This window comes from Blastomyces gilchristii (assembly GCF_000003855.2).
Source record: "Blastomyces gilchristii SLH14081 genomic scaffold supercont1.22, whole genome shotgun sequence".
Lineage (NCBI taxonomy): Eukaryota > Fungi > Ascomycota > Eurotiomycetes > Onygenales > Ajellomycetaceae > Blastomyces > Blastomyces gilchristii.
This window is the reverse complement of record NW_003101660.1, coordinates 156,722-179,133: the sequence shown is the minus strand read 5'-3', so window position 1 is coordinate 179,133 and position 22,412 is coordinate 156,722. Positions and strand designations below refer to the sequence as shown.

The 22,412-nt window shown below is 47.6% G+C and overlaps 9 protein-coding genes across 14 annotated transcripts; 4 read left to right on the top strand and 5 right to left on the bottom strand.

Moving 5' to 3' along the window:
* Positions 1 to 106: 106 nt before the first annotated feature.
* BDBG_08073 (endonuclease G, mitochondrial) lies at positions 107 to 2,336 on the top strand. The gene has a single exon (XM_002621404.2). It carries the CDS (start codon positions 260 to 262, stop codon positions 1,277 to 1,279), a length of 1,020 nt encoding a protein of 339 aa, XP_002621450.1. The 5' UTR covers positions 107 to 259; the 3' UTR covers positions 1,280 to 2,336.
* On the bottom strand, positions 121 to 3,074 carry BDBG_08072. Of its 2 annotated transcripts, XM_031723392.1 has the most exons (4): positions 2,339 to 3,074; positions 1,982 to 2,240; positions 257 to 1,870; positions 121 to 197 (listed from the first exon to the last, which is right to left on the bottom strand). In XM_031723392.1, exons 1-3 carry the CDS (start codon positions 2,882 to 2,884, stop codon positions 1,566 to 1,568), a joined length of 1,110 nt encoding a protein of 369 aa, XP_031580540.1. In that variant the 5' UTR covers positions 2,885 to 3,074; the 3' UTR covers positions 121 to 197; positions 257 to 1,565. The 2 variants fall into 2 exon arrangements, with proteins under 2 accessions (XP_031580540.1, XP_002621449.1); XM_002621403.2 differs by having other exon boundaries at positions 151 to 1,870.
* An 81-nt stretch (positions 3,075 to 3,155) lies between these two features.
* Positions 3,156 to 6,032, top strand: BDBG_08071. Of its 2 annotated transcripts, none has more exons than XM_002621402.2 (2): positions 3,156 to 5,143; positions 5,242 to 6,032. In XM_002621402.2, the coding sequence occupies exons 1-2, from the start codon at positions 4,124 to 4,126 to the stop codon at positions 5,563 to 5,565; spliced, it is 1,344 nt and encodes a 447-aa protein (XP_002621448.1). In that variant the 5' UTR covers positions 3,156 to 4,123; the 3' UTR covers positions 5,566 to 6,032. The 2 variants fall into 2 exon arrangements, with proteins under 2 accessions (XP_002621448.1, XP_031580539.1); XM_031723391.1 differs by having other exon boundaries at positions 5,245 to 5,756.
* Positions 6,033 to 6,750: 718 nt separating this feature from the next.
* BDBG_08070 (uncharacterized protein) lies at positions 6,751 to 6,921 on the bottom strand (the record flags this gene model as incomplete). The annotated part of the gene is made up of 1 exon (XM_031723390.1): positions 6,751 to 6,921. One exon carries the CDS (start codon positions 6,919 to 6,921, stop codon positions 6,751 to 6,753), a length of 171 nt encoding a protein of 56 aa, XP_031580538.1.
* Positions 6,922 to 7,263: 342 nt separating this feature from the next.
* Positions 7,264 to 7,542, top strand: BDBG_17699 (uncharacterized protein; the record flags this gene model as incomplete). Its single annotated transcript, XM_031725356.1, has 1 exon — positions 7,264 to 7,542. The coding sequence occupies one exon, from the start codon at positions 7,264 to 7,266 to the stop codon at positions 7,540 to 7,542; it is 279 nt and encodes a 92-aa protein (XP_031580537.1).
* A 338-nt stretch (positions 7,543 to 7,880) lies between these two features.
* On the top strand, positions 7,881 to 8,298 carry BDBG_08069 (uncharacterized protein; the record flags this gene model as incomplete). Its single annotated transcript, XM_002621400.1, has 2 exons — positions 7,881 to 8,146; positions 8,229 to 8,298. 2 exons carry the CDS (start codon positions 7,881 to 7,883, stop codon positions 8,296 to 8,298), a joined length of 336 nt encoding a protein of 111 aa, XP_002621446.1.
* Positions 8,299 to 9,374: 1,076 nt separating this feature from the next.
* On the bottom strand, positions 9,375 to 11,235 carry BDBG_08068 (uncharacterized protein). Its single transcript, XM_002621399.2, has one exon. The coding sequence runs from the start codon at positions 11,140 to 11,142 to the stop codon at positions 9,805 to 9,807; it is 1,338 nt and encodes a 445-aa protein (XP_002621445.1). The 5' UTR covers positions 11,143 to 11,235; the 3' UTR covers positions 9,375 to 9,804.
* A 589-nt stretch (positions 11,236 to 11,824) lies between these two features.
* On the bottom strand, positions 11,825 to 16,349 carry BDBG_08067. 3 transcript variants are annotated; one of them, XM_031723388.1, is made up of 5 exons: positions 16,082 to 16,339; positions 14,742 to 15,943; positions 13,249 to 14,633; positions 12,970 to 13,154; positions 11,840 to 12,852 (listed from the first exon to the last, which is right to left on the bottom strand). In XM_031723388.1, exons 2-5 carry the CDS (start codon positions 14,844 to 14,846, stop codon positions 12,137 to 12,139), a joined length of 2,391 nt encoding a protein of 796 aa, XP_031580535.1. In that variant the 5' UTR covers positions 14,847 to 15,943; positions 16,082 to 16,339; the 3' UTR covers positions 11,840 to 12,136. The 3 variants fall into 3 exon arrangements, with proteins under 3 accessions (XP_031580536.1, XP_031580535.1, XP_031580534.1); XM_031723387.1 differs by having other exon boundaries at positions 14,742 to 16,349; XM_031723389.1 differs by having other exon boundaries at positions 11,825 to 13,154; positions 14,742 to 16,346.
* Positions 16,350 to 16,393: 44 nt separating this feature from the next.
* BDBG_08065 lies at positions 16,394 to 22,336 on the bottom strand. Of its 2 annotated transcripts, XM_031723386.1 has the most exons (4): positions 22,210 to 22,322; positions 21,552 to 22,126; positions 20,157 to 21,464; positions 16,454 to 20,096 (listed from the first exon to the last, which is right to left on the bottom strand). In XM_031723386.1, exons 2-4 carry the CDS (start codon positions 21,955 to 21,957, stop codon positions 17,404 to 17,406), a joined length of 4,407 nt encoding a protein of 1,468 aa, XP_031580533.1. In that variant the 5' UTR covers positions 21,958 to 22,126; positions 22,210 to 22,322; the 3' UTR covers positions 16,454 to 17,403. The 2 variants fall into 2 exon arrangements, with proteins under 2 accessions (XP_002621442.2, XP_031580533.1); XM_002621396.2 differs by having other exon boundaries at positions 16,394 to 20,096; positions 21,552 to 22,336.
* Positions 22,337 to 22,412: the final 76 nt, after the last annotated feature.

Sequence of the window (22,412 nt, the reverse complement as noted above, 5' to 3'; positions counted from 1 at the left end):
CTCGAGCTCATTTGGATATCTCTGATTGGTTTATGTAATCTTCCCGCGGCTGTCGCTTACTAAGTTACCTGTAGTGAATTGAATTTTGAGATCTCGCCAGACAGGAGATATACGTGACACCTACAAACTACTTCGTTTTACCAGCTGAGCTTGAGGAGGAGGCTGACTCGCTTTTGGTTGTTGTGCAACTGCTCTCGCTATCCATTTTGTCACTCATTTATATCTCACAGCTGGACAGGGGAAGAATAGAACACACATCATGTCCAAGGCGACCTTCGCTATCATCGCAGCTGCTGGCGCAGCTACCGGAGCTGGTATCACTGCCTTCATATACTCCTCCAAGAGCCGCCAGCAGCAGTTAGGCTCCCATACTCGTCTTCCACCACCGACAACAACAACCACTACCACTACCACTACCACAACAATCCCAGCTCCACAACCTCAAGCCGCTGTCCTCACACCGTCCCGCGCTACAACATCCCTAGTCGACCCGGCCGGCCTATTCCAGTATGGGTTCCCCGGCCCAGTCTCAGACGCAGTAACCAGCCTCCCACTCGCCAGCGCCTTCGACCGACGAACCCGTAATCCCTCCTGGGTCGCCGAACACATCACCGCCGAATCTCTCGCGCAAAACAACGCAGACCGCAAACAGAGCACCTTCTACGAAGAGGAGACCATCCCACCAACCTTCCGCGCCCGTCTGAACGACTACTTCCGCTCCGGCTATGACCGCGGCCATCAAGTGCCCGCCGCAGATGCCAAGTGGAGCCAGGACGCCATGGACGCTACCTTCTCCCTAGCGAATATGTGCCCGCAGGTCGGCGAGGGGTTCAATCGCGACTACTGGTCGCATTTCGAGGATTTCTGCCGTCGGCTGACGAAGAAGTATCCTTCTGTGCGAATCGTTACGGGGCCCCTGTATCTACCCAAGCGCGATCCGGCCGATGGGAAGTGGAAGGTTACATATGAGGTTATCGGGAACCCGCCAAACGTCGCGGTGCCCACCCACTTTTACAAGGTTATCTTTGCGGAGGATGGGGCTCAGGGCGGAATGGTCAGTTTGGGTGCTTTCGTCCTGCCCAATGCTCGCATTCCCAATGAGAAAAGTCTGTCGGAATTTGAGGTCCCGTTGGAAGCCGTGGAGAGAGCTAGTGGTTTGGAGTTTGCATCGCAGCTTCCTGCGGATCGGAGGAAAAAGCTGTGCCAGGAGGTTAAGTGTGAGATCCTTGTTAGGCAATTTGCCAAGAACAGCAATAATAAAGCGATCCGCTCTCCTTGAGTGAATGTATAACTCTTTTTTTCCATTTCTGGGATTTCATTCAGAGAGGGTATTTGTACGATGAGACGGAATTTAATATAGAGCGCTATTTCCCAAGGTTTTCGAGCATTCCGTTTTTCGGGGTTATTTCTTGCAGCTTTTGAGCTGTATACATACGAATGAATGTTATTGTAAAAATCAAGAAATGCTGCGTTCTCCATATATCCGACCAACCAGCCAACAACTTGTGGATACGTATAAATACGTATTGAGAACCAACTTCAAAGAAGCAGAGGAGCAATATATGTTAGCACTGGAAGGCCGTGCCGGCCTTCTTCGCCATGTTCTCGCCTCCACCAGCAAATCCCGTCCCTTCACTATTAATCGTGACCAAGCCAGGACGGACCTTGTCCTTGTCTTTATTCTTCTTTCCTTCCTTTGGCTCCTTGCTTCTCTTCCGCTCCGTAACATCTGTCTCGCACACATAGCAAAGTATCCTGCCATGCGTTTCCTTGTCCTTCGCATCAGTAGCATGCGGATCAGGATTTTCATGTGGCGTCATGAATTTGTCCACGCATGGTTTGCATATTACATGCCCACATGGTTTTGTTACTTTTTTGTTATTTTAACTTCCGATTAGTGGAATTCGAATGTGATATAGATGTGCATGAAGTGTACGTGTTCTGCAGGCGTCAAAACATAAGGGGTGGGTGAGCAACCTACATATGGACTTCACACCATTGCTTAGCACCTTTTTGCAGCTTGGGCATATTCGTATCGTTTCACCGGATTGCTTATCTTTGTCTTCGGTGAAGTTGACAGTAATAAGATTTTTCAACGAGTAATTGTGCTTGTTGTCAGGAGTGGAGGCGGGACATAAGGGAGCCAGCTTAACTGGCGTGACGCTGTGTAGATCGTTCGAGGTGGAGGGAGTAAGAGAAGGAACCCAAAATGAAGGAAGCTGGGATTTTGACGATTCACTCTAATGAAGTCAAAGATAATCTGTTAGCAATAACCGCAAAAGCGTCGTCCGTCTATTTTAAAGAACCCTCCAGGGCAGGAGATGGGAATTTTTCTCACCCGCTCTCTCTCAATTTCCTTCCGAATTTTCTCCCGCTCCTCCTGCGCAATACTCCTCATGGTCTTTTCATCCAGCTCAAACCCCTTCCTCCTCTTTCTCGCCAGCTCCCCATTAGAAATTCTATCCCCCCCACTCCAACTACCACCCCTATCCCTATCTATATCGAGCTTCCTCTTCCGCTCCTCCAAGCCCATGCTAACCATTTCGAATTCTCTTAATTCACGCTCACGCGCCTCCTCCGCTAACCGGCCCTCACCTTCCTCTTTATCCCGCTCCGCCAACTCCCGCTCTCGCTCTAAGCGTTTGATCTCCTTGCGTTGGGCGAGGAGATCGTTCACGGCGCATTCGCGGCAGAAGATATCTCCGTTCGTAGCACAGGCCACAACGGGGGTGCGGGCGGGGACAAGACATAGTCGGCATGATGAGAAGGGGAGGAATGATTCTCGGGAAAGACGGGTGCGCTGGGTTCCCCAGGTGGAGCGAAGGAGTGAGCGTTCGTAGGCGGTGAAGTGTGGGAGGGAGGTGTTACGCTTGGAATGCGCCATTGTTGGGACCGGGGGGAATTATCGCTGGTTTAAGGGATGTGCAGTTCTGATGGAGAGTATACTTGTGGTTAGAAGCTTGGGAAGGGTAGTTAGTATTGTAATGGACTGAAGCTAGGTAGTCTCAATGAGGGAGAGCTACAAAATTGCAACCTTGTTGTATTCATTGATAGCAAGGGTCCGAGAAGTTCGCGGAGCTCGCAGAATGACTAAGCTGGGCTATTATTTAGTTAAGTTTTCTTGGATTAGTTTTAGCTCCATAACACGTTGACCCCCGATGTTGAGAATAATTAATTGCAACTTTGCAAAGAACTGATTACAAAAAGCTCCTTGTGAAAAATGTTTGTCTTCTCTACTACAGAAAGATCCCGTTTCTTTAGATGTTCTTGTCAGCTTCGTCTATACTGTCCCGCCACCCAAGAGCGCTCTCGTGTAAGAATTCTAGGGTAGTTTGAATAATCTTCGCCACTTTTACTTCACTATTGCTTGGACACGAAGAGGTTCTTGAAATATGTACAGTACATATGTTTTGATTGCTCTTGATTCCCTAAAATTTAATTCTTTTTTTGCTCGAAGTTGTCTTTACTATATTGCGATATAGGAACGGATTTTCATAATATTCTATGGTTGAAAACCTACTGTTGATCTACTAGATAAGTTCGCATCTTCCAGGATGTCACAAACAGGCGACACTACTAGCTACTACCACTACTAGTTATATAGCAGGCAGCTATATTTGGACAAACTGTCGTTTCATAGATTTACTTGTGGATAGAGCCATAGCATGTATATCACACAGCGCCACAGGGCACTGGGATGTTGGCATCGGATTTGCCCTCCAAAGACCAGCTATGTCACTGGACAAACTACCCGGGGTATTTTTTAACCCCACGAGGGATTTCCATCCATCAACATACTCAGCTGTAGGGATTTTACTTTCATTGCAGATTGAAGGGTTCTGTTCGCCGTGAAAGTCAGTCCTTTTGGTTGGCATCCCGACGGCTGAGTCGGACACGCCAAGACGTGGACCGGCGGAAGGAACGGGATAGGAGTATGGAATCTACATCCATCCATCCATATATAGTAGTAGTGCTGACGTCGCTGGGGAGCGGGAGACGTGTGAACCTCGACTTCACCATTGTCCCGCACGGTATTACTCACTACATTGTCTCTATATCTTCAGCAAACAATGTGCACTGGTGAACTCACATCGGAATTAGTTAGCCCCCATTTCATGGAATCATGGAATGCCGCCGCTACGGATACAGGCCTTCACGACGATGGATCTACCTGGCTACCCTCGTTTTTAGCGTCCTAGGAGGCGGATATCTGTTCTTGCGGACGCATGGCGCTACACATTATCAAGAACTGAAACTCATCGCGCCGTTTAATTTTCTTTTCCCTTCCCCTCCGGAACACGCCGAATGCCCCTCGATTCGGGGTCTAGATGACATCCACGTCATCCTGAAGACCGGCGCGACTGAGGCCCTGGCGAAACTTCCGGTCCACCCCAACACCACCTTACGGTGTATCCCTCACTTTACCATATTTTCCGACTACGAAGAGGAGATCTCCGGGCTCCATATCTATGATGTGCTCCGTGGGGTTAATGACACGATGAAAAACTCGCGTCCCGAATTCAAACTATATACTAGCCTACAAGAGTCAGGGAGGGAGGTCCTATCGACGTGGAATGTGACAGACGATGAGAGCACCCCTCGCGGAAAGCCGAACAATCCAGGCTGGGTCTTGGACAAATGGAAGTTCCTCCCCATGATGCACGAGACACTCCAAGTCCGCGCAGACGCCAATTGGTATGTCTTCATGGAGGCTGACACGTACATCATCTGGCCGAACTTACTCGCGTGGCTGCGCCAATTCGACGCGGATAAACCGTATTACCTAGGCTGTCCGGTGCAGCTTTACAACAACGTTTTCGCTCACGGAGGATCGGGATTCGTTCTCTCCCGCGCGGCGCTGAAACGCGTTACGGAATTCCACTCCACCCGCGTGGAGGAGTGGGATGAATTTACCGCTCGGGAATGGGCGGGTGACTACGTGCTGGGCAAGGCATTAATGGACGGAGGTATTGGCTTGCACTGGTCGTGGCCCATGTTGCAGGGCTCGACGCCATGGAGCTTGGACTACATGTCAAAAAGATATGACAATTTCCCCTGGTGCTACCCTCCAGTAACCTACCACCATATGACTCCAGATGATATTCGGGCGATTTGGGACTTTGAGAGGAATTGGCGCAGGGGGGTAAGTTTTCTTTCTTTTTCTTTTTCTTTTGATAGCAAGATCAATGAATATGTCTGTACGTATATAAATAACTTGGACTCTGATTGGTGGTTATTAAGAAGAATGGAAATACGCTCGTCCTGCATCGCGATGTTTTTCAACAACTCGTCCAGCCGGGGTTCCGCAAGCGCGAGCAAGATTTGGATAATGAGTCGCCTGATATTGTCGAAAACGTGGGGAACGAAAAGGATTGTGCTCAACGCTGCGTCGACGATGTTAAATGCTTCCAATACTCCTACGAGCCGGGAAATTGCCGGACGTCGAAGTTGGCGAAGGTTGGTGTCAGGAAACCTGGGGTTGTTTCAGGCTGGATGGTCGAAAGGATCAATCAGGCGACGAAGAGCCTGGGTTCATGTGAAGAGATAAAATGGATTCGCCCATGAGAGATTATATAAAATCATGTGCCGGTATATTTTCCTATCGAGCGATCGTCGGGAAGCGCAGCATACTTAAAAATTAGGCCGACATAAAAAGCAAAGGACCTGTATAATAAATATAATATAATGATAAAAAATTTAACGAAATGGCTGAGAAATGTCAATCAGTCATCATATCTTGCAGACCAGGTCGTCCCAGCACCGAGGTTCTCCGTAATTTTAGAAGTGCTATAACTACTAGCTTTCAACATTACAGAGTGAGGAGCGGAAGAAGTCAGATAGGTAAAGGAATCACCTATGGATATCCGTGACAGCACATCCAACCAGCATGCGATGCGGGGGGATAGCGACGCAGCGGAGTAAATGGAAGGATGAATGTAAATAATGAGACTTTTAAGAATTCGGGGAGAAAGCAAGAGAAACGCAAGCAGTGAGAGAAAGTAGAGATGCTCCGAAAGCTGGACTGACTTAAAGGCTCAAGCCAGGCCGAATCAAGCGTCCGCTTCAGCCCTTGGCCATGCTTAAATATCTCCTTTTTAGGTCACCTCGCAGCCACAGGAACCTTGAAGAATCTCTCTCGCCCACTGTTGGTTGTTTTTTCAGACCATTCAACTCGGTGATAATATGATACCTTTGCAGATCACTCGTGTGCCCCGGACAGCCAACTAACGAGCTCGTGTCTTTTTTTAAAATCATCCGAATTGCGAATTGCTCCTTGCATCTCCCCGCTGTTCTTGTTTCAACCAAAACGGGGCATTCAAGATCAAAAACTTGGGGACACTACAAGTAGTTTGCAAAGCCATCCGGACTAAACATTACTCCATATGTGTGTGCAGATCTTTCACCCGTTTCTATCTTGTATGTACCCCAAGGCGAAGTGCTTGTGCAGGACGTCGTCCCCTCCAGCAAGCAGCCAGCTCAGAGGAGAGAGAGGGAAATGTGTCCTCCCCGTATAGCGTGTCCAACCAGTCTGGTCTCAAAGCTGAGTTGTCGTCGTTTTCAGCTGGCGTTGACAAAAGCCAAGACTGGTCAAGTGAGATGAGGCTTAGAATCTGGCGGGACTTTTATTTCTCCAGATACGGGCTTCAGCATATGTAACTTACTACACCTCTCTGACAACGGTGCAACAAACCAGCAAAGAACATCGCACTGTTTCTTCAGGCACGCTGCTGAGCCCCGGCCAAAAATACTTCACCCAGCCACCTGAGGGTTAAGCTTTGTCCGAAGTGCTTGTTTCTCCTTGTCATACCCCATGTTGGCTTTGCGAGCGTGAGAGCTTAGCAGCCTGTTTCGGAACACGAAGGTGATGAGCTCTGAGTGTTGTAGGTGGTAGATATGGCCCTTTCTGTTTATAGCAGCCATCTCTTCCTGGCTAGGGTTCGCTGCATGCTAAGCGTTGACTAAAATCCATCATGCAATGCCACGAGTCTATGGAGCAGCCCAAGCCAGGAGATACCGCAACGAGGATAATCTTCCATGGGATTAGTGCGATTCATGGAGGGAGCCTCAGGTAGAGGATAACCTGAAGAAGGCGCTTTCGATTCATGCAATGAAGATCACTTCAAGGCATAGTGTTATACGAGACCTTGGCCCGTTCTGTCCAAAGAAGTGAGAGAAACGTTACATTCTACGAACAGAGCGTTGTTCTCGCCTCTCTCTGTCCCTTGGTGTATGTCATTTCTGCCCAGCACTGCAACTGTCATCATGCCATCAAACCCACTGGTGATTATTTGCAGCTCAGGATACGATACTATGATATCGGCCAGCAAATCGAGACGCAATTCCATTGTACCATGGCTGCTCAGCATCATCGTATATGGGTTGGTGGCTATGGCAAAACATCCTTATGTCCTATTCGAGAGAGATTTAGATTCTCGACAGCAGACCCTCATCCTGAAGCTCAGCTGTCTTGCTCTCGTATGTTCCCTGCCGGCGGCAGAGGTCGATGAGATCGTGCCTGGTTCAGGGGAATCTCCGACGTAGTTTGCTAGGTATCCGACGGCTTCGTACTGCGGATATAGAGGAGGTTCGTATTTCAGATGCTGGAGATAGCATCAAGATGGCACTGCAGCTCGTATGGTGCACTCTCTCGACGGCTTCTGTGATATTTTTGGAAGGAAGACGGAAAACTTAAGGCTCGAAAAGATCATAAATACCCGCTGAAATCCCCCCTTTCGATCAGTTTTCTTTTCTCCATCATCAATAGCAACATCAACAAAGCCAAAAACCAAGAGCATTCAAACGAACAAACTCTCTAAATCTTAACCCTCTTTACACTTTTCCAATTTTTCCAACCCCAAATCCAAAAACCCCCAACCAAAATGCGCTTCTCCGCCGTCTTCGCCATCATCTCTGCCTTGAGCATGACTGCTCTTGCTATTCCCGCTCCCGCCCCTGAGGACCTGGACATTGCTGAGGCAACTGCCGACCTCGCTGCGCGTGATGCTCCAGTGGAAGCTATCCCCGACGACTTCGCCGGTGACGTTTCTGGTCTGGACGATGAGGACGATGAGAACTCCGCTGGTGCGCTTCAAAAGAGAGGCTGGGGCTGCAACATCTTTGGTGGAAATGACTACCGATGCCACAGGTGAGTTCACCCTTCCTTTTCTCCTGTGCTCCCTCCCCTAGGGAAAGATGGCAGTAGCAGGGCTAATTTCTTGGTTTATCAGACACTGCAAGAGCATCAGCGGCTACAAGGGCGGTTATTGCAAGCTTGGCGGCATCTGCAAGTGCTACTAAGGTGTGCGCAGTACATCCCCCCCTTTACACTCGCAATGAAAGCAAAAGCAATAATTCTAATGTGATTGTAGCTGGTTTCGATACCACCAGCCCGCGCTCATGATGAACCACGCTGAGAGAAAACATGACCGGCTTCCAAAAGAAAATAAAGAATAATGGATAAGAACTACTACATCGGATAGATTTTTCTCCTTTTCCCTCTCTTGTCTCTCATAACAAGTATCTGCTTTCCTAACATTTCATCATGTTCTGCATAATTTGGCAGGGCAACGATTTCCTTTTTTCCTTTTCTTGATTTCCGGGTCTTTTTGTCATCCATATACACTCGTCTTCTCCGTCTTGTTTGTTTTTTTATGCGATCTCACACTCGAAATTTTCACTCATATTTTGGTTTGTACTGCACTCGTTAAGTATTTCATATGGCATTCTGTTCAGCTAGTGCCGGAGGAGGGGGGGGCTGGTTGGGATGGCCTGGGCTCGAAAGCTTTCCCGATCAAGTTTTGTATGGCAAACCCAACTCGTCCATAACTGGACGGACATATTTCTTTTACAATGAAATTCCTTCGCTCTTATCAGATCTTTGCATTCGTTTCTCAAAAAAATAAAAAAATAAATCAAAAATCAAATTAAATTCGTAAAACTTGTAGGACAAAACAGTCACAGAAGGAGTGAGTGGCACGGAAAACACCGTGGGCGAGGACAAGTAGCGAGACCGTTTTTGCAGGAGAATAAAATAACCAACGCCTAGGTCCGACCAACATAAATCTAAAATAATACGGCTCGTCACCGAATTCGATCCTGACATGAATTTGGACCCAACTCGCCAAGAGATCTACCAGCCAGCTCTGTGCTTTGCGAGTCGGCATGCCGATTTTCGGCAGAACTTCAAGCCGACCTCCGCTTGTCGATGAACACTTTGAACAAATCATATTATCATTATGTATGCCAAACTCATCAGCGCCCCGGAAATCAATTCTGATATGGGCAATGGAGGAGGGTGCATCTAGGAGGTAATCCTACATGGGTTACAGAGGACAAGAAAATGACATTTTTAGAAGCTCCCTTCAATTATTTTAGTTTCTTCCTGATTTCCTTTGCCCTTTCGAAAGATTTTTTTTACATTGTTCGCTCGAATCAAGAGGTTTCAATTGGATTGAAGAGCGTTTCTGCCAAGTGTTTTCAACAGTCTGTCTCTTCATCAAATTGTGTTATCAAAAATAAGAAAAAGACATCGAGAGCAAAGTTGCCTTCTCCATATCAACTTTCCTAGTGTGTCTCAGCGTGTGGGGTTGTTATTTTCAAATCTATCACATCTTAATTAAGCTAACTGCCCAGCCCGCTAACTAGTGGTGATAAAGCAATCTCGAATTAGGCGGTTCATCCGTTACACTACTGCTATTGCTATTCTTCTCTTGCCCCAGATTTTTTTCATTCCGCGCCCTTAACGTTCTTTCAAACCCCATCGAGGAACAATCGATCAAGTTCAATCAAGTTGTTGATTCAACCTTAAGCCTTTTTCTGCTTTCTGTTCTCTCCCACTTTTCCATCCGCAGTGTTAACTCCGTCTGCAACTGCCTTGCCTTTGCCCTTCTTCTTATACTTGTGGCCGCGTTTATTTCTCCCCTTCTTGGGCTTCTCGTCGGAGCTACTTCCACGCCGGTGGCGAGATTTATCATGCTGTTTCTTTTCCAGCTCCAGTTCTTTCACCAGCTGGTCGATGTCTATTTTGGGGTCTAATTGGCGATCATTTCCGTCCTCAACCCCCATGGTTGTGCCCTTAGCCGCATCATCATATTCGGAAAGTTTAATATAATCCCCAAGGTCCTTTGCATTGAGCATGAACATGATCTCTGTATCCCGCTCTTTATTTTTCCGGATGACTTCTGTATCCGCTTTCGAGGACAATCCTCTCTTCGTACGTCCTGCACCCGCAATCTTCATTGGGTCTCTCTGCAATTCTGTAACACGCAAGTAATCCTTGCCCTGGACCCCCTGAATACTGAGAAAGGAATCTCGAGCTTTTGATAGGAACACCAGTGCTCTGCCAACATCAGAGTGCCAGACACAGACTTTTGCGCAATGTTCCAAAATCCGGGCGAAGCGATTATCAGTCAGGCCAATTGTGAGGTGTATGTCCAGAATCGTGTGGGCCACCTGCAAGATACCAGCCGGCTCATTATCGATGGCGTGTTCGAGGAATATGATTGGAAGCTTTAAGAATATAAGTTCCAGGCCTGCTTCAATCGCAGCGTCTTCTTTTTCACAGAGTTTGCAAGCACATTCGAACCCATATTCCTGCAACAGGAACTGCTGGCGACCCACTCTATCCAAATATAAACTTTCGTACGGGATAGTAATCTCCTCCCCTTCCTCTATGGTTCTACAGGCATATACAATCAAGAAGTTTCTCCTGTTCCCGGTCCCGTCGAATGTTAGTTCGGCCAACGAGTGCTGCGCATTAGGCAGGCAGGAATGGTTGAGGTATGCTGAATCCAACCCCAGGGCACGGCTTTTTGGCGGGACCGGAATAGATCCTCTCTCGAAAATGGCCCCCATCGGTCCCCATTCTTCTTTCGAGAGATGGGGGAGCTGGAAAAATCGGCGACTGAATGCCGGATTTTTAGCAGACTTTACTTGCTGCGCAAGGTGATTGTTGTACAGCCGGACGGAGCCTCCTGCAGACTGGAGTGTCGTGGAGGATACTATGACTTCCTCGCAAATGATACACTCCCCTTCCTCAAATCTCTTCTTCGCGACCAGTCCCAACCCCCTATTCCCGCAGGCTTGGTTCTGATATATCGGGGCCGGGGCATGCTTCGTCAACTTGGCTAGATTAAGCTGCATTTTGGCGTCAGGTTTTTTCTTGGTCTGCTCTTCGTTTCGGAGGCTCTCGTTAAGGTCAGTCTCCTTCCCAGAAAGCGCGCTAGGAGCTGCGTGATTGACTGCGCGTTTTGCTCCTCTTCAGGTTCTAAGATCACTCACACAAAGGCCCAATCGATGCTCGAAGCTCTAAGTCACCTTTGATCTGTAGGTCATTCCTGGGCGCGTAGGAAGCGAAGCCGTACCAAGGCTCTCCTGCCAAACCGGAAAGGAAAGAAAGGAGAGGGATAACTGATATCATTAGAACTGATATGAAAGAAAGTAAAGAAGGAACATTGTGCTTTGTTTTGGTAGTGGAAGATTCCAATTGTAAGTTGTCGGTCAGCATTACATTTGTCACTATGTGGGAAGGTAAACAGAACTCTCATCAAAGCAGGACAAGCTGACAAGTTGTATATCATCATGCTCATTAGCACCTGATAGTGACAACATCTCTGATTTATGTACAGCAGAAATAATATCAGCTCTGACAACTAATTTTTAATGATTTATGTATTTATATAGAATTTGCTTGCATTCCTTTGCCATGTGTGCATAGCTATCTGGCTTTTATTTGCTATGCTTTTATGTCCTGCCTACTCTGCAAGAGCACACAGGAAGGAGGAAGTAAGAAGGATGAAGAGGTTTATTATATGATGATGCCATTAAAAAGAGATGATGCAGAAAGAAAAAAAAAAAAAAACCCCCATTTCTGTAAACTGCTGCGCCTGAATAATCAATTCCCTGAGCCTTAATGCATTAACATTTTCCACCGGGAAATCAAGTACCAGCTTTCAAAAGTTAAAGGTGCACAGCACCTCTTTGCATACACAAGTGAACACTTTGAGAATGATGAAAAAAGAAATAAAAGGAGAAAGAATACACTTTGGATGACATATAACATGTGATCCACAGGCAACATAAAGGCTATGAAGTTATTCTACTAAAGAACTTCTCTAGAATACTACCTGTTCCAATTTCAAAGATAGCCCACAGATGATTGTATTTCGTCCCAATCGAAGCCGAAATTCATATTTGTATCAAGTTCTGGCAAACTGAACGATTGATGCTCTTCCTGTTGAAATACTGGTTCGGATATTTGCGGTACCGCTATGCTTGCTGGCGGATCAGCTTGTTGGGCATATGTATCGACGACCATTGTAGCAGGAGGTTTCAATATAGAACTTCTAGCTCTTTCTTTGATTGGAGTAGTAGAAGGCGTAGGCTGACCTAAGTTGGTATTAAAAGTTGTAGTTCCCCCGGGGTGTTGGACATTACTCAGGGTGAAACTCTGGCTCGAGAGGGCTCCATTCGGTGAATTATTGGTAGTGGTAGGTGATATCAGTGAGCCAACTGGGAAATTGGTGGTAATATTATTGCAAGTAGAGCACCAAAGTTGTTGCTGTCCTAAACACGGGACTTGCTTCCTAAGGGCGTCTCTCTCAGTTGTAAGAGCCGCTATGGAAATTCTCTGTATTGCAGTCGTCGACTGCAGCTGTGCCATGAGTGCATTTTCATTGGGATTCTGTCGCAAATCACCAACGTAGTGGGGGTGCATAGTCGAAGACCCTGAACTGCATGGTGAAGGGTTGTATGTGGTTGCTGATCCTGAAGCATCTGTCCACTGTTGTTGGGGGAATCCCTCCGTGCGAGTATTCAACCGGGCCAATCGGGGTCCAGACGATGGTTCCCAATCTATACTACATTAGTACTCTTGCCAATAGTTTATTTCTGAATATCCGAATGAAGTTTTGTTGTACACTAGTTACATAAGGAAAAAACATAGTAAACCCATGAGAGAATTAGACTAACATGGAGATTGTGGCATATCGACGCCTTTGAATCTCTCTCGCCACAAAGCGGCCCATTTATCTTCTTGAGAACAACGAAGCTTGACAGTGCAATTTTGAGCATGATTGGCTCGGAGTGTTTTATTTCTGAAGGTTCTATAACAATGCGGGCAAACATGCTCGCCATGAACTCGACAAAGGTGTCGACTACCGATCCCATTAGCACGGAACAATTGTAACGAGAGGTAAATATACGACAAAAAGTATTAAAAGGCTAACTCTGAGAAATTTTTCCACGTACGTGAGTTCTGAAATGAATTTGAAACTGGTCCCAGAACATAACAAATACTTTCGATGATGGTCTCCATGATACGTTTGTGGGTCGTACTTATGATAGACACACGCGAATTGGCGTCTAGTGCGTCCAGGATCCGCGCGTTTGAACCGTTTCCTTTTACGGTTGTTGCCGTCATCGTCTTCCTCTCGGGAGTTATTTTCGCTCTCGTCGCAATTCCCATGTCCCTCAGTCCCGCACCCATCTCCTCCATTCCCAAGGGCAGAAGACTGGAATGAGGAATCCCGTGTTCCGTCCCCTAGATAAGACCCTCCGTTTTCATTGTTCGAATAATTTGCGGTCTGTCGATGACTCTGATAGATACTGTTTTCCTGAAGAGGCAAGTCAAAGATTGGGCCCGGATCAGGAAGCTGAATTTCCGCGGAATCACCCTTCTGAAAGCCATGGAAAGCTAGAACCTCAGTGTTAGGAGTCATCGCCGTTACCTGGTACATGGGTGGCTGATCCACCAACGGCGACAGCTCCGTCAGCTGCTGGGGATCTCCTTCATTAAGCGAATGTTCATTGTCAAAATCAGTAGCCCCTTTCAAGGGCGGAGATGCACAACCGTCCACAGATGATATAGGAGAGAATTGGTATATTTGTGGTTCAACCTTCGAGCTTGTGTAGCTTTCTTGTGCCCCACACCGGAGGCCATTCTGATCGGATTCGGTGGCTTCAGGAACTGAGTACTGGGGAGCGACGGAGGCCACAGAGATCCTAGTCTGTTGCAACGGCGTTTGTGTTTGCCTTACTTTGACGGGGCTGGTGTCGGCAAGTTCGTGAAGCGCACAAAATATGTCAACAGGCAACTCGGAAGAATGAGAATCACGAGATGACGACGCGGAATTGGGAGTATTCGGTGTGCGGAAGAAGGACTGCTGTGATGACGGAGACAAGCTCGAGGAGAAAAACGACACGCGAGATGAATTTCGATGGTTTGTTAGCCACTCTTTAGTCCTGGAAAATCTTCCTGGTTTGAGGACTGGCGTTGGTAGAATTTCCAATGAAATTTCTTCCTGATAAGATTGGCCGTTATGGAACCACTCATTGAAACCCGTAAAATCCACAGGACTCGGCCCCGAGAGTCTGCTTTCATCCCTTAGATGCACCATTTCTTTGACAGGACCGTAACCCTGCCACCCCTGAATAGTTACCTTCCGGACAAAAAATGGCTTTCTTCCTGATTCGCCAGCTAATTCAATTTCTCCCTTCGCGTCCGTATCAACGGATGGATCAAAATCGACAGTGGCGGGCATTTGTTGCCAGCGATCCCACCATCTCTTCAACGATTTTGAGAGAGATCTTGAGCGGCGAAACCTTTTCGCCTCTGATGCAACTTCTGCTCCCTGCTAAAGTCCGCTGATCAGCCTCAGTAACTATATCGCCAGCGAGGATAAAATAAAGAGTTTCAATTGCAGATGTTCGGCCTTGATCCACATCTGATATTCAGTATCTACCTTTAGCTCATATTTTGCCCAGTTCGGAAGAGTCTTTTCCAGGAGCGCAGGCTGCTTGCTAGTTTGCACTCGATGGATATTAAAACTGGAGGAAGTCCACCCCATGCTGGATATCCTTACGTTAGGCAAGTAAAATATATTCTGTGAGGTTAATTTTTAGGGAAAGTCTGAATCGTGCTTCAATAGCCCCTTCTTAAAAATTGCTGCAGAACTCATTTTGAAGTCCGTACAGGCCCTTTTCATACCACCTCATTCCCCCCCCCGCCTTGCACTGAATTTAGCATTTGTCCCAGGGCGCACATGATGCGCGGGAGATCTTGACGATTTTTGCCAACGGTCAAGCCATTCTGCAAGCGTCAACGGATTTGGCCTAAAAGGCAACGACACATTTGAACCGGAAACTAATATAGTTGGCCTTTGCGTGGGTAGTTATGAAGATAGTTCTGGGGTTGAGTGCCCCACCCGATGCCTCCCTGCAAAGGTGTAGTTAGAGCAAAGAGAGTTCCGACCTAAACACTCATGGCCGCCCTATATATCATCAAATCAGCAAGCTTGTTAATATTCCTAGAATCTGCCGCATTTCCATTCTGGGTTACATCGAAGAGAATGCGTTCTAAATGTCGGGGTAGCAGGTATGAACTTGCTGCAGGGAGCCAAAAACATCTTCCGCACAGGTTGCCAATGCTCGCCTACAGGCCAATCAGTGCATAGAGACGCCGCCTCATTGAAAAAACTACCATGCGCTTTTGCAACAGATCACCCAGCCAATTGCCAGGCAGATTTAAGCCGGGAGAACTGTGGCCTCAATATTCAACGAACTATGAGGCGGTTTTGCCTGCAGCATAATGCGGGGCGGGACAGGGAGGCCAGTTACAACTCCATCCGGAAGAACCCAGAGACAGTTAAAGTTCCCATCTCTGTTCCCACCCATCTCGTCATTTCCCCTTACTTTCCTTGACCGCAAGGACAAGGCAAAGCTACAAGTGCGGCCTCGGTAAGCCTCAATCGTACGCATCAGCGTACACCCACGTACGTAACTCAGCCGCCCTACAAGGTCTGTAACTGTCGGGGTGAGAGAGGGGTTGACAGCATGATGAAAAAGAATTTCTCATATATTTTCTTTTTCTTGCTATTGGCATTTTCATTGAGATCCGCCGTGCAGCGCAGCCACCAACTGGTGACAACACGCGCCTATGTCGCGACTACGGTAACCGCACATATCAGCTTGGATAACTCTCAACTTGGTTGAACTCGTGCAAACCATCCATATCATTCCGCGCTTGCTTGGTTCGGTGTCCGATGACCCGAATTGTAGTTTTCCAGCTGATGTTTCTCCGTACCTGGTTCGTGTCGTCATTGGGCAATCAAGAGTAGTTTAGTTATATGAGATATTCCGCTGAGTAGTTAACGGCGATGAGGCGCCCAAGGCAGAACAGAAGCCTTGGCGTAGGCGGACGACAAAAGATTGCCTTCAAACGTGAGGGTATTGGGCTGCTGGAAGTTTCATGGATAGTTTTCTCGAAATCGTTAAGGAGAAAAGAGGGAAGAAGAGGTGGAAATAATGAGACGACATGGCACGCCTCGGCGGCTCGGTGTGTCCCTCCCGAGCCATTGACCGCACTCAAATCCGTAACTACTATGTAAATATTTCTCTAAAAAACCGATGATGTCATTCTTGACTCCTGCACGAATATTCAACAACAAGCGCCCTTTTATGCACATACTCATATAACACTGTATTTTGTATACTAATTAGCTCTACTGTATGACATATCCATCAACCTATGCATCCAAATGATAAAAAGAGAAAATGAATTGGAAATGAAGTTCACAAGGTAAGTTAATTTATGGCGAGAGGGAGCGAAAAAAAAAATACCATATAAATATGTACATAAAAAGGAGCAATCTGCATTGTTTATTCCCTACCATTGAACCGAGTATTTTTTCGTTGTAAGTAAGATAAGCATAAGAGGTGAAGGTGAGAAAGTGAGATGCGGACAGACCGAACTAGACAGGTGAAAAATACAGGGGAATGAAAAAGAAATGTAAGTAACATGAAGCTTTAAAAAAAAAAAAAAAAAAAAAAAAAAAAAATGACACTCAGAGCCTAAATAGACCTGACTCAAGTCATGGACAGTTACAGAATCTGCCGGCTTTTATCTCGAATGAAAAATGGTATGCGGTTAGTGTAGATTGAACAACAAAGAAATATGTATAGTTCTTGAATATTTAATGTCGCCTGATGGAAAGATGAGAAGGCGGGAACGGACGAGGGATGGTGGAGGATGGAGGATGGATTCAACGTGAAGTAGGCACCGAAAAAAAAAAAAGAAAGGAAGAAAGAAAGAAAGAAAAAAGAGAAAAAAAAAGAAAAAAAAAAGAACTATCATGATCAATCATCTCGTAATCAAGTCTAATCAAGTCTAAGTATTAAGAAACAAAGTTAAAATGGTCTTCAAGCCGGATATCGAAGAAGAGGAGGAGTAATGCGAGAGGGGAAGAAAAAAGGAGCAAAAAGAAATGTTTGGTGGAGGGGTATAGTAGGGCGAACAGAGGTGCTAGAATAAGAAGATGAGGGGTGGCAATGGCAAAAGTAGGAGGATATCTTCATATATCCATCAAGATCGACGGAGAGGAATGAAAAGAGATCAAAGGCAGCCATTCATGCGCTAACGACTTGCTCGTGAGCGATGTAGTTAAGCTTCTCCTGCGACACATCGCTATGGCCTGAGCTGCCATTTTGTTTGAGAGGAGACGAAGATTCCAGTCCTGCAGCGCTAAGATGGTTGTCTGGGCTGATTGAAATCTCCTTCGTGTCTTTGCCATCCTGATCCTGATCGGCTGGCGGGATCTGAGTGGCTGGGGATTGTTGGTCAGGGCTAGGCCGAGTAGTATCACTCTCTTCCTCAACAACAGGATCAATTGCATTCGGATGAGTTCCAGTAAAAGTCGACTCATGCGCCTCATTGAAGGAGATGGCCCCCTCGGGAGTCTCAGCAGGCACTCCAGGCGATGTGGTTTGATTCTTCAGGCTCCTGGCAGTCGCTGTGCTAATTGATCTGAGAGAATTTGGCCGCCTACTAAACGAAGAGTCCGAAATGAGCGACTCAGCACCGTCGCCGACATTCAACGTGTCAGAGCCCCTAGAATCCTCATGTTGCATTGGCTTTCGCAGCTTTAAACGCTGCTCGTGAGACATATTCTGCCATTCCGACCCGAAATTGACAACAGATGCTTTTTTACCATGTAGAGTGAAGCTGCCGGTCCCCCGGCTAAGGCTTTCGCTTTCAGCAATGGAGGAACCATCGTCAGTCCCTGCAATGCTGCTGGCTGGTTCTCTTCCTTTCTTACTCCGATGGTGATGAGGAATGTGGTGGGCTTCCCGAAGACTTCGATGTAAACTTCGACGGACCTTGCCCCGGTGCTCAATGGAAGTAGATTCTTCCGGGAGCTTGTCCATATCGCCATCATTCAAAAGGTCAACGGACTTCGGTGTAAGGGGTGAAGGGTTGTTGGTAAGGATTCCAGCTTCCCGTAGGAAACGCTCTTCTTCATCATCCACGACGCTAGGTACAGGGGTCGAGCGACCAGATGACGTAATTGCACAACTTGAATCATCAGCCTTGTTGCTGTGCACAGAGGTATTGACGGACGGTTGACGAAGTGATGAGTTCCCGCTAGGGTCGGCAAACGAAGGAAGTAAGGAATCCTCCTTCGAACTCGACACTGTATGTTTCTTTTGCATTGGACTTGTTTCCGAAGTGGCCACTGACTTCTGTACACTAGGTCGCCTTTGCCGTGGAGAGACAGTTTGGGCTTGTCGATCTACGCCACCGTCCAGGGATACTGGGGTGACAGGTCGGGCAGGTCCAAAGGAACTATCACTTGTGGGGGATCTAGGACCATGACTCGAAACCGAGTCCAGTTTCTGCTGAGCCTGTTGGGTGGAGGGTGGCTGTGACAAAGAATACAGAGGATCAAGATTATGCTTCTCAAGACACAGACGTTCTTCGACTGACAGGTCAAGTGAAAGCATCTCTCTGTGACACCTCGTTCGCGAGATCTCTAATCTGGCCCACTTGATTTTTGCCGATATTCTCCCAGCGGCTAGGATAACCTGATCTCTCGCTCTAGGATGAATTGGCGTCAAAACCTGGAGGTGGCGCGCATTTCTTAATAAATCATCAAGCTCCTTTTGAGCAACAGACAATTTGTCGCTTGCCTCCTTGATTCTTTGTGACATCAATTCCCGACGTGCCACTGAAACTTCTTCGATTAACCCAGGGTCAATTTTACGATTGATCGCTGTTGGCCCAGGGGGCGGGACATTTGACATTTCTGAAGTTGTAGAATCCGCACGAGTTGACCTTCTGTCTCGCTGACCTTCATAATTAGCCCCAATCATTCCTCGCATTCTGACCCCTGTCGTTCGGAAGGTCGCCGCGTAGTTGAGCGTCACAATCCAGTCATGCATCTCGGCCTCACTATTGGCGAGAAATACCTCTTCGAAGCCACCATGGCGGACTAGAAGGAACGCGTGTTTATGTTTCTTATAGCTAGAATCCAATAATGCGACAGCATCGTGAGTTGACATGACGGCGTCAGGTTTAAAGTCCGTAATAGGAGGTTTGAAGATGACAGCACGGCGCCGACCGTATTTGTCGAGCGATTCACATTGAGCAATCAAAGATTTCACCCACTGGATATCTCGGAAAAAATATAGTTGCGAACCCGTGAGTACAGCTCCCCATTCCTGCCAAGGTGACCTAGTTTTCTTTTTCTTAGGATCCTTTCGCCACAGCAGACCAACTTTAGCAACCCTAATATCCACAAGGCCAGGATGTGATTCTGAAGGATTTGCAATGCTACTCGTGGTCAAAAAGGCATCAGGCCGGGACCTGGCGGAAACAATCTGCAACACCGAGGATTTATGGAATGTGTGGTGCAGAGCATCCATATCAGGAGTTTGGCCAGCTGCGAATGAGCTATACGGGTCTTCCAATTCCATGACATCCTTGAGATTGGGCCGGAGCGAACCTAGTTTGCCGTCTAATATTAGAGCATACGGGTCAATCGGATCGCGGGAAAAGCTCGGCAGGTTATCTGCGCTGGCAACTTTGAGCAAAGGTTTGCGTGTTTTCGGGGCCATGAGTCTGCTTAGGTTTAGCTCATCTTCGACGTGGATGAATGGTGTGTATATTATGTTTTCGTAGAAGCATTCAAGTATTTCTACAGCTATCCCTTCTCCTTGCGTGTTCCGAACATAGTCTGGCTTCTGCATTTTCCTCTTATTGTTTTTGTTGAAGACGTCTGTATGCAAGATCAACAGGGAAAAGGCGATGAAATAAGCTTGTTCTATCAATTTGTTAGCGCACGATCTTCAGAGAAGACGGTAACTACAGTAAGATATCCTACCTGTTGAGGAATATATGCCTGGATTGCACTCGTGATAACGATCCGCAAAGCTTTGGACGACTCGATCAATTTGCTGCGTCTCTTTTGGCAGCTCGACTTCCATAAGGAGCTTGCGGATTGCCATATCAATAGGGTCGCCGAAAAATGAAAAACCACGCATATACTTCCTTAAAGCTGTCGCGTAAAATTCCTCAGCAGATTGTGATAGGATGCTGGCAATCGTACTACGACGAACGGCCCCTTCCAACCGTGAAAGATAGGCGGCTGGCGTGTCATTGTCTTCCCTGACTGGGCATGAAGCCGAGTCCCGTCCGAGGGAGAACGAATTAGATTTTGATGCGATTGATGCAGGGGTGGCGGGTGCCCCAAAACTTGGAGAGGCGTTGCCTGTCCCGTTTTGATCATGGCTATGTTTAAACCGGGATGGAATAGCGAAAAAGTCACCAAAGCTCCTCCGTCCACCGGTATTCGTTGGAGTCCTGCTGGATGGAGCAAGATTGGGTGACGAATGATGTGGATCATCTTGAATATCGGGAAGGGAGCCCATCGTCGATGACCTCCGCCTCCGTGAAATTCGACCCGGCGCATTAGGGAAAGTGGATGACCTTGCAGAGTGCGCAGACGCGATCGAGTCTTTTCGGAACAAAACCGTGCCCGGGGATGAAGTGCCTGGCGTTCCAAAACCCAACGAAGACTGGGATGGCGAAGGAAGCGAGGGCAGCGAAGGTGCATGTTCACCATTATGATCAGTGGAACTGTGAGGTTTCTTCCCGCCGCCAGTCTGAGGCCTGTTGAATTCCGATGACTGCGAGGCTTGCCCTTGAGGCGGCAATTTTACGGGTAACGGGAATAGTGGACCTTTGCTGCGTTTCAGCCGCGGTAGTCGGAAAAGAGAGCTGGTGCTAGCAGAAGCGCCATTTTTCGAATACACCCCATACTCAGCAGAGCTACCGTCTGACCTAGAAGATTCTGAAAGTCTCGCACCAGGTAATAGACCACCATCGCCATGTGCACGGACAGGCCCCCCGCTCCGTATCGAGGTCGTTGAGAGCCTCCCAGGTTCTTCAAAACTTAGGTGAGAAGCTCTGAGGCTTGAAGGGGCGGTTGGCCAGTTATCCACTCCAGCAAATTGTCGAACCGAACTTCCGTTTGAGGCATTGGAATTGTTTGGCGTATGGTTATAGTTTCCGGGCATAGTTGCCGCACGTTCCGAAACAGGTTTCTCCGAGCTCGGCTTGAACCTGCTCTTTCGTTTCGGAGCAGGTTTCTGGATGGGAAGCGTCGGTGATGTAGTGATGATTGTAGGCGCTTTGGATATTAGAAAAACAACAATAGTCAACAAAAATGTCTTGATTCAAATCGATCATTTAATAAAATTGGGCTGGTTTGACTTACGAGGGGGTAACGAAGGCACTGGAGGGGGGGTTCCAGCCTCGTTATATGAGGCAGACAGTTGGGGATCGGACGCATGTCTAAAGCGCATCAAGCTGAATCTGTTGCGTAGGGTCATTTGTTGTTTGGCATTGTGATCTGATGTGCTTCTGGAAGCTGCTGGAGGCTCGTCAGGTGGTGGGGAGGAGGGTTCCACGACCTTGGATTCTCCGACCAGCGGCGAATTTGCAGTCGACTCCGAAAAACGTGGGATTAGCTGACCCATTGTGAGAGGTGAACGGGGAATCTGTTCACTGTGACGCACAGGAACAGGTCCAGGACTAAGGGATTGTTGCAGTTGCGAATCGTGGTCATCAGTGCCGCCAAGGCGAAACCCTTTCCATGTCATGATGTAGGAGAATTTGCCCATAGCCAACACTCTCAACGGGTCATGGCATGTGAGGTAGCAAGCAAACCACTATACCATGGCTAAACTCTCTCCAATGGTATCCTCATGGATTCTCTGGCCCTCGCAAGCTGGCCAATTCGTTTGTCCAGGCCCGGTGTGGACATGGGAGTTTACATTCAGCAGGGCTGTACTGAGAATCGTGGAGATGACAATTAGACGAATGGCATTGCAACAGATAGAAGCAGATAACGGGGAAGAATAAGTTATATCCACGAGAGTCCAGTGGATGCTCCAATGTGACGCTTTGGCAGGGTGTGTCTTGTCTGTCCTCTGTCGTCGCTGTCGTTGTTGTTGTTGTCGTCGCAACGTGGGATGATGGATGTCCATTATTCCAGGTTGAGCCTCCTCCTCGCAGCAACGTAACGTAATCGGCCAAAAAAGGGAGGGATTTGCCAAGACCAGCGGGTTGCAGAGGC